Below are 10,368 nucleotides of genomic sequence, written 5' to 3'. Positions count from 1 at the left end.
GACTCTGTGGAAGAGACTCGCCGCCTTTTATAGCGAAGGAGAGGCGCGTGAAGAAGAGGAGGGGAGGATGAAGAAGGTTGTGTTCTCTGACGAGCGATGTCGAAATGAAAACGCATCGAACATAAATCATCTCAAAGCAGCTCCAGAGGATTACTCAACAACTCAGGACAGCAGGTTGTTTTTCGACGAGTTATCAATTTGTAATGTCATTACGTCCGTCAATACATTAATGGTTATATGACATTTCATCAATATCATACATGGAGATCGTGGCTATAACAAGTTATAACGTACTCTATTACGTTACCTATCTATTTTAATTGTGTGTGTGTGTGTGTGTATAATTAATTAAAATTGTGTATAGTATAAAATGCATGCGCACGTCTGTGTATAAAGTCACTTATAAATGCATACCGGTAATACTATGGAATACCATTATTTTGATAACCTTGAAAAAAATTATGATGTCAAATTACATTTTATTACATGAAATTAAAAATGTTTTAAAATAGAAAAAAGTTTGTATTGCAATAATATTTCATAATATCACTTTTTAATGTATTTATGATATTATATATATATATTTATTTATATGCAGACCTGGTGAGCAAAAAAACTTATTTCAAGAACATTAAGAAACCCTATTAGAGTAAATTCCTCTTTTAATGAAAAAAAATTAATTATGGACAGAAATATGTATTAAATGTTTTACCAATTTGGAGCGGTAAAATAAGTTATTATTAAGTGTTTTTAAATCACAACATATAAAACGAGCAAAACAACTTTCACTGTCAAAATTCCATCGCAGAGCTTTAGAAATCAGAAGATAATAGATAGTATATATAAGAAAACTGATTTCACATCTTCAGAATATTTGTTATTTCATTTGTTATTTAAATTATTTTTTTATTGGTCTTGAGAAACATGTGAAAGTGGGGCAACAGAACACATTGTTTCACTCTGCCATTACATGTTGTGTATTTTTCATATGAACAACTCATTCAGAATCGATCCGCTGAAGCAACAATAGTGCATTAATGACAGTACAACGGCTCATCAATAACAACTGTATGCTTGTCTGTACCTGTATGCTCTAGTTTGTAAGAAAAATGTCAATAAAGGATATGACAAGCTTAATTGTGGCAATTGATTGGCACTCTGAAGTTCTTTTGAAGTTCAACTACAAATATGACTATAAGTAAAGAAACCTGGCATGTGTGAAAAAGCGGAGTCAGGTGGATCTGCTTGATCTGTGCCCATCACCAAATATTTCACATCCTCGAATCAGGCAATATAGGGTTTAGATATCTGGCACAAGGGTGTGCAACTTTGGATCATATAAAGCAGAATAGGATTAGTAACTGGCTGACCACTTCTGAAACCAAAGCATCATGCACAAGTCTTTTTTCTGTGAAATCTTTGCTGGCTTTTATAAAGCAAATGTAAGAATAACCTTTATATTGTTAGTAATATTTCAAGATGGACATTTGCTGGACTAAAGCAATTAGATTATCCATACAATCATTTTGTTTTAGGAAAATGTAGTTCATGACAGGTCATGGTGACTTCAAATCCTCTGAGAACGTCCCATGTGGATTTCATTCTGTAGTAGACCAACAGTCTTTGGTAATCCATATCTGCACCCAAACACTAAAGAGAAAAACTGCACGATACACACACATCCTCAGTCAGATGTGCTGCAGGGCTACATCTTATCATGTAATCAGTGACGGTCTGAATGTAATTGCCAGTGTTTCTTCCTGCACAGATCACCAGCTGTGACCTCGACTGAGTGAAGCTTAAGTCCAGATGCTGACCGGAGGTGTATAGGGTTCACACTTACCTCAGCCTCACGGTCAATTATTTATTTGGCGGTCTGCATTGCCTTACAATATTTATTTGCTTCCCTTGGTGATTCAACAGTAAAGTTTGGAGACCTTCTCAGTGAGACAGGAAGAAAATCTCTATATGAGTGAGAATATGTTTAGAGGGTGATGAACACGAGCTCGGCCTCTGTGAGGGCAGTGGAAAGACCAGAATAATAAAGACTACAACAGATGCTTTCATTTCATTGAAAAGTGGCTTAAAAGAAAATAATCTGACACCAATGCCTGACCTCTTGACTGCATTAACTATTATGTCCTGCTGCTAGTATTGGTCCAGTCAGCCCCTGCTGGTAGAGGATGTAACTACACCAAATCATTTCCATGGAAAATTAAATCTTTTCTGCATTCCAAATCAGCCTTGAATTCTTTAGAAATAACTTGAAATTAGGAAATGAGTAGCAAATATTTTTTATTTATTCTATTTAAGCTGATGTTTTTTTCACTGCCTGATTCTTTAAAGGGCTCTTAAAAAAGGGGGCGAGGGAAAAAATATTGGTAACTAAACCGTTTCAGTTACCATTGGCTTGCACTGAAATACAACAGAAGTCAAAGGGAACCGAAACTGTTTGGTTATCAACATTCTTCAAAATATCTTCTTATGCGTTTAGCAGAAGAAAAAATGCATAAAGGTTTGGAATGACATGGGGGTAATTAAACAATGCCAGAATTCATATTTCTGGGTGGACTAACACTATAGAATATTTAATTGCCTTTTTTTTTTTTTTTACATACTTGCTGCCTTTTGACATAGTCACCCAGATTTTTTTTTCTTTCTTAACTAGTAGCCTACTATTAAAAAAATGTTTGCATTACTTGAATTCAATCTGAAATAAAAATTATTCAAAATCTTACACTCTGAATATTAGAAATGTTGCCTTGGCAACTAAGTGCAAGTACTAAATTACTAAAAGTGGAATGGAAATAAAATTTATCAAAATCTTGAAAGAATGCAGGGGCATGTCCGCTTGCCGGAGCTGAAACCACGCCCACTCACGGGAAAGCCTCTTCCCCTCTCAACTGTCAAACGCCGCTAAAATCCAGACATCAGTGGTAATGTTATTGTTTTAGTTTATACAAACAAAAAGTAATTTTAATTTGTTGTTTGTTGATTTTAAATATAACAGTTGGTGAAACGATTTATGCGTCAGTATACTTTTTGAACATTTCCGGCAAATTTTAACAATAACATGATAAGTTACTACTAATAACGGTGTTAGTTTTGGACACAGAAATCCGTTTCAACTCTAGTCCTCTAGTCTTAGTCCCACCCACATACAATGGTTCCAACGATCATGGTTTAACTACTTGCTTGAGCGAAGTAGCATATAAATGATCTAAAAGTAAAACGCATTAAATAATACGTTGCTTATGTTTATTGCATTTAAACGTAAATATGTATACGAATTATTGTAAGGTGTAAAAAAATAAAATCAATGTTAAACAATTTTAATAGCTCGACAATAGCCACTTCGAATTTGGTGTTTTCAGTGAAACCGTACATTAAACACCTGTGCCAGGATCCACACTGTAACATGGGCATTAGAAACAATTAGTCTGTTCTGAATAAGCGGTTCTCCTTGGGCTTAGGCGCATGTTTAGGATTCCTGCACACTCCAGACTCGATGCCTACAGCAGTTTGTTTGAGTCCAATTTAGTGCCAAGGAACTGGTCCATGTTAATTACGGGATGGTCAGCTGCACCAAGACAATTTATTGTTGTAAGATCTTTAAAAGTTCTTTCTTCATTCCTAAACATTTATTTTAAGGTCCGTTCACGCAGCCAGGATAATCATAAAGTAATACTATAATTATATGACAATAAAAACCCAACAGTGATGGTGGGTCTTCAAGTTACAAAGCAATGTTTTGAAGCCCCCAATGAAATCAAAGACAAAGTTCTGAGGCTTTTAGTTTACATGTGTTAGATCTGTGTTAATATATATATATATATATATATATATATATATATATATATATATATAAACCATTCATATCTAAATGTTGCTCCCTATAATATCACTTTCCTTGTTCGAACAAAACACCAGCAGTAGGAAATTATAACACACCTGAGGCATTGGGTAATTAAATTAAATAAATGGGCAGATGAGAAAAAGACAACTTTATGTTTCCTTTAAGACATTTCCTTATATATATATATATATATATATATATATATATATATATATATATATATATATATAATGAATGAATACATTTGCAGCAAAATTGATTTCTTTCAAATAAATGTTCTTTTTTCTTTTAAACATCCTATTTTTATTCCTCATAGAGACTTAAAAAAGTATCACATTTCACCAAAACTATTAGCAATTTCAACATTAATAATACTTCTTGTGTTCCAAGTCAGCATATGACTGATTTTTGAAAGAACACGTAACACTGAAGACTATAGAGTAAGGATGCTGAAAATTCATCTTTACCATTTTATAAATTACACCATAAAATATATTCCAATAAAGAAACATTATTTTTGCAAGTGATATTTTACCATATTATGGTTTTGACTGTTTTGATCAAAGAGCATAACACTTCTTTGAAAAACATCTTACACTGACTTAAAAAAGGAGGCGTATCATTATACATAAATGTGCATATATATATATATATATACATGTGAAAGTGAAGCGACATTCAGCCAAGTATGGTGACCCAGACTCAGAATTTGTGCTCTGCATTTAACCCATCCGAAGTGCACACACACACCCGGAGCAGTGGGCAGCCATTTATGCTGCGGCGCCCGGGGAGCAGTTGTGGGTTCAATGCCTTGCTCAAGGGCACCCAAGTCATGGTATTGAAGGTGGAGAGAGAACTGTACATGCACTCCCCCCACCCACAATTCCGTCCGGCCCGAGACTAGAACTCACAACCCTTTGATTGGCAGTCCAACCCTCTAACCATTAGGCCAAATTGTATGTGACATTTGTAAAATCTAATGCAGTGAATTTCATATAGTGTAGATACATTTCCTACACACTGTGCAATTTAATTTAAACACATATGTGACCATGGAGCACAAAACAGTCTTAAGTCACTGGGGTTTATTTGAATCAATAGCCAAAAAAATAAAAAATAAAAATACATTGTATTAGTCAAAAGTATAGATTTTTCCTTGTATTGTAAATATCATAAGGATATTAAGTAAAGGTCATGTTCCATGAAGATATTTTGTAAATTTCCTACCGTAAATATCTCAAAACTTTATTTTTTATTTGTATGCATTGCTAAGAATCCATGTGGACAACTTTAATTAAAAGGTAATTTTCTCACTATTTAGATTTTTTTTTTTGCATCCACAGATTCCCGATTTTCAAATACTTGTATCTCGGCCAAATATTGACAGATCTTAACAAACCATAAATCAATGGAAAGCTTATTTATTCAGCGTTTCAAAAAACGGACACTGGTTAAGACTGGTTTTGTGCTCTAGGGTCACAAATCTAACCTCTACCAACAAAAGATCAGTGCCAAGTTACGCACTAAGTATATCCATATATATTCTGGCTATGATCATCCGCTCCAACCCTAGCTTGCATCCCCTGTATCAGATCTTAAACTGTATTATGATATTAACAAAGAAAATTCCACATTTGAAGCAAGGACCAAACCTGCGTGGAGAAGCATTAATCATGGGAAGCTCTTTTGAGTGATGAGACAGCCTTTACCAGACAAACAGTGAGGCCATGTAACCCAGAAAATGCACACTGGACGAACAGGCAGCCAACTGAGCCACAAGTGCATGCAGAACAGTCAGAGAACATAAGAACTATGGAAAAAATGTGGAATAGGACAAAGAAAAGCTATTTTGAAATTCAACCTACTTGGGTTAGTTTAGAATACATGCTAAGGAGAAATTTCAAGGATCGGTTTGTCTTTATTTCATGTTTTCTCATGGTTACGCTGTACATTCCTCAAGAGAGAGGGCAACATTTGGTGGAAAAAACTACACTGTTCTCACAGCCTCATTTGAAAAGCTCCAGACTTGAATCTGCTATTGAAATAAAGCTTGCCACAATTATTTTTTTATTTGAACAGTTGACAAAAGTAGAAGGCTGAAGGCCAAGAATGAGACAGCAAGAGAAACAAGACAAGATGAGCACATCAGATGTGACCAAGTAGGCGTCAACACATTAAAACCGACAGTCAGGAAGAGTGGTGATTTTCCTAACGCTTCTTCTTCTGGTGACGAGTCAGCATGTCAGCTGAAAACAGGTCATGTTCTTGAACGGTGCAATATGGAGACACCAAATTTGGGAGGTTGGGGGTACTTAATTTGTACATTTGATCTTCTAGCAATCATAAGAGGCAACAGCGTCTGTTTATATCGAGACTTTGTATCCTTTGGTTTCACATGGGGATGCGTCCTTGTGTAGATCCAAATAAACCAAATTCAGGAAGTTCAAAAGGTCAGACGGTTAAACATGACGTGGCAACCGTAATCAAGCAATTGAAAGGAAAAACCGACAATATATACACAATGAAATCTGACATTTCTTAATGACAAGAAACTGGGATTACATGGATTCGAAGTCATATTCCGACTGTGCTGCTGGGATAAAATAAGCTCATTCAGATGGATGTGAAATTCATGCTCTGCATTTTTAAAGTGGAAAGATGAGTTCACACCAGCCTAACACGGGAGCGTGTGAAGAGCTCAGCTCAAAGGATCTGTTCCTGGAAGCAACAGGTTTACTTTCTACAATTGTCAACAACAAAAATTGTGCGCAGTTGTGAAGCGCTAAAATGCACGTATCACTTGCGTAAAGATTGGATATACCAAGTGTTAAGCCTGAAACATTCCCAAAAAGTTCTGTTATTAGAGAGATATTCAGTAATAGGGTTATGAACAAGAATGTGTGCAGAATTTTCAAACACTCATCACTCAAACCACTTTTATTTAGGTCATCTGATGATTATTTCAGCTACCAACAGTTTTTAGTAATTTCAGCTGTTTAACAATTTTCCACCAAAGCAAAAAGTCTGTCTATCCTTTCTGGGCCTAGGAAAGTAGAGCAATGTTACATTGTTAGTTATTAAATCAAAATACACTTTCTTCATGTCAGTGATACTTTTTAGTGAAAAAAAAACTGAAATAAGGTCAAGCATAGTACTTATAACTTTATTAACTGTTGTGCTTTAACCTTGGGTCATTTCCTTTCAAAAGATCAATTTTAATGGGACAGAAACTATTTGAATGGGGAATGAAGAAAAACTAAAAAAAAAAAAAAAAAAATCAAAATACAGCCAGGTATAATATTGATGATGCAATGTCTCTAAAACAGAAAGAAACATAATTTGCTGTTTGTGCGCATCTGCGGTTGCACTTAAGGCTTAATCAGGCAAATCTGATCTCTCCTCGTGCGCGACAGCAAATTGACTGCAGTAAGGGACATTTCTTGCCATCCATTCTGAGATATTATCCTCAGAGCTGCACACGGAGCCTCAACATCACAGGCTGACTGCTCGGAGCGGGCTAACATACAGAATGAGATGCAGACCAGACGCATCTCAACACAGCTCCCTCTTGAAACTTGGCAGGAGTGGCTCAGCAGATACTTTTTACTGATGATACAGGAAAAGACCAAACAGAACTAATGAAAGATGGCGAGAGGGGGACAAAAAACAAAAACAAATAAAGGCGAGTCAATGTTCATGATGGAGTCTTGGACATCTCTGGTATCTCGCCTGCATGAAAGTACACAAAAAGCCTAAAGAACAAGCATAACCCCCCCAGGGAGCGGATTAAGGTGACGGCCGCCAAGAATCAGATTTTTGCATTTAATACTTTTAAAACTTAAATATCTGCAAGAAATGCGCAAACAACGCACATCTGCCTTTTTTTAATCGACCGTTTTTTTTTTTATGTTTTTTTTTTATTACGTGCACAAAGCTTTTGTAATCATTTATATCCTAAAGCGCATTAAAATTGTAAGATAGTCTTTCTAATCCTACACCCAAAAATCACACTGAAGCTCTCTCAAGCCAATTTTAGTTTTTTTTTTTTTTGTCTTTTTTCTTGTTTTGCTTTTTACCATTTCAGCACACTGCAGCACCCTTTCTCCCACCCGCTCTTTATTTTTCCCATGACTCAAGTGTAATATAAAGCATCAGGATTGTGAGAGAAATGGGGGAGAGAGAAGAGGTTGTGGTGTTGTTGGTGGAGTTGAAGTGTCTTGCTTGTGGACTCAACAAACCCCTACATTGAGATCTATACAAATTTTGGTAGCTTGCTGGTGTTGGGCCACTTTGATGCTGTAGTCAAAAATTGAACAGGCTCCACTTAACTGCTGCAAATTAGGCCGACATCTCTTGCTAAAAGGCAAAACACTAACTTTTTCCTATGCCATTTAAAAAAGGAAATTAAACAAAAAAAACAAAAAAAAAGGAAAAATAATTATTTTCTCCAGCAGTCCATCGGCCTCAACTGGTTTGAGTTCATTCAGCTGGGATCCTCTCTGGCCAGTCAACATGAGGCGGTGGACGTTTGCAGTGATTCAGGTCTGTTTCTCCGAACTGGAGCGTTCTGCAGTGCTAACATATCTCCCCACAGCTTCTCCAGACCCACGCAAGGCCTTGTGCAGAGGGGGAACACACTACTACAGAAAAGTCTTCCAAAAAAACAAACAAAAGAAACAAGTTGGAAAAGCTGGCTCTCTGGAATAGCAGGGTTGAGGGGAAAAGGACAATCGTGAAGTAGGGCAGTGTTCCTGTTGAGACACGTGGTTGTGTGTGTGAGATCGTGTAAGTGTCTGCATGTAAACGTGTGTTTGAATGTACATCTGTGTGTGCGTGTTTGTGTGTATGAGTATGGTTTCTACAGCAGGTCCACACGACGGTAGTACAGCAGGTAGGCAGTGCGCTCTGCAGTCTGCTTCACCACCTGATGCTGATTGATGATCTTCACCGCCTGGTCATCAATGCGCAGCCAGCCGTTCAGACCGATGTGGAAGACATCTGTAGTGTAGTGGCCACCCGTGGCACTGTTCCCATGGTGATAGACAACTGAGGGAAAAAACAAACAATTAAGTTCTACTTAAATTTCAGGCAAATCGTATCAACCAATAGATTTTGCTGCCACTCCTATAGCGCGGTGGATAGTTTTGTGCAGCTATGTAAAAATACAGTGCCATATCTGTCCAAAACAAACCAGAAGGCGGCAGAAGTTTGTGGAGTTTACAGTAGCTAAACAATGTCACAACCTCGAGCATTACACAATTCAACTTGTGCGGTGCATATGTTGCCTTTTTATAATGAATTCAGACTGGATTAGTCCCATTTCTGACCTTTTCCCCCCTTGTGTTTGACTTGTTTTTAACTAGCATCAATGCAAAACAGCTTCACGTTATGCAAGACTTATGAATCATTTGTTTTTCATCTACGGAGTCCAAAATAGAGAAAGATTTTTTAAAAGTATAAAAAAATAAAGTAAAATATGTAACTTTGGGCTCCAGGAGTGGACTCTCCAGGAGTTTGGGCTCTTTACATGCTTCAGAGGCCACAATACTTTAAACAACCTTTAGACTCTTTATAAACCTCTTCTCCGAAAGGTTAAACTACAACTATGGTCTATTGAACTAATCGGAAATTGTATGATTTTAATGAGAACAAGTAAGCGTTTATAATTCTAAAGTATCCCTGTACATTATTAACATGCAAACACCCTTTTATCAGCAGGTAAACGGATATTTTTTTTTTTTAAATGTTAGGAATTTCCCCTAATTATTAAAAAGCTACGTTCATTACAGTAGCGAACATCATGAACATGATAGACATCAGACGGACATGACCTCAACCTCATATTATATATATATATAGCATAACAAACGATAAAGAGTTAATTCCAAAGTCTGAAGAAAGATTTATGCTTCGTATACCTTCCTTTGCCTTGTACAGTTATTAATTGTTTATATAATTTAGTTATAGTGTTTTTATTCATACAGTAGATAACTGATTTCGTTAACCGCATTCATTCTGAAGCAGGTAATGATTTAAACGGGGATTAAATGAATTTAGCTTACAACATTTAACATGGAGATGGGAATGGTAGTGAACATATCTGTGTGATCTTGGAGAGTATGAAATAGATGTGGCTCAATCAGGACAGTAAAAATATACACATAATTTAAGTAACTGACTATATACAGTACAGTTTTAAAGACATGAAGCTTTATTTCCAAGATAGTAAGTTAAGCTTTTCATTTATATAGTATTATTCACTGTAATATATTCAAATCCATTTCTGATACCAATACTTTCATGTTGAATAATTTCCTGAATTATTATGTTAATAAAGAAATACTCAATATTTTGTTACCTGTGTTGTCAGTGCACAGAAGACCTACTGTAAACAGTTTAAATTTATCGCTTATACTTCCACTAAAGACTGTAAACACACAGATTTAATCTGAAGTAAACATTAATTTACATACACATAGCATAAAAGAGAAAAGAGGTTTCAGGGAAATGTA

The 10,368-nt window shown here is 36.0% G+C and overlaps 1 protein-coding gene across 2 annotated transcripts in view; it reads right to left on the bottom strand.

The window, feature by feature from the left end:
- Positions 1-5,900: 5,900 nt before the first annotated feature.
- LOC128016482 (ubiquitin carboxyl-terminal hydrolase 10-like) overlaps positions 5,901-10,368 on the bottom strand; it is a 39,109-nt gene continuing 34,641 nt past the window's right edge. For both annotated transcript variants that reach the window (XM_052601009.1, XM_052601010.1), the window contains one exon: positions 5,901-8,902. In XM_052601009.1, coding sequence (XP_052456969.1) covers positions 8,715-8,902 — 188 coding nt within the window. In that variant the 3' untranslated portion in view covers positions 5,901-8,714. The remainder of the gene's footprint in view (positions 8,903-10,368) is intronic.

Source organism: Carassius gibelio, chromosome A7 (assembly GCF_023724105.1).
Source record: "Carassius gibelio isolate Cgi1373 ecotype wild population from Czech Republic chromosome A7, carGib1.2-hapl.c, whole genome shotgun sequence".
Taxonomy (NCBI): domain Eukaryota; kingdom Metazoa; phylum Chordata; class Actinopteri; order Cypriniformes; family Cyprinidae; genus Carassius; species Carassius gibelio.
The sequence above is the reverse complement of the archived record's forward strand: the minus strand, read 5'-3'. Positions and strand labels throughout refer to the sequence as shown.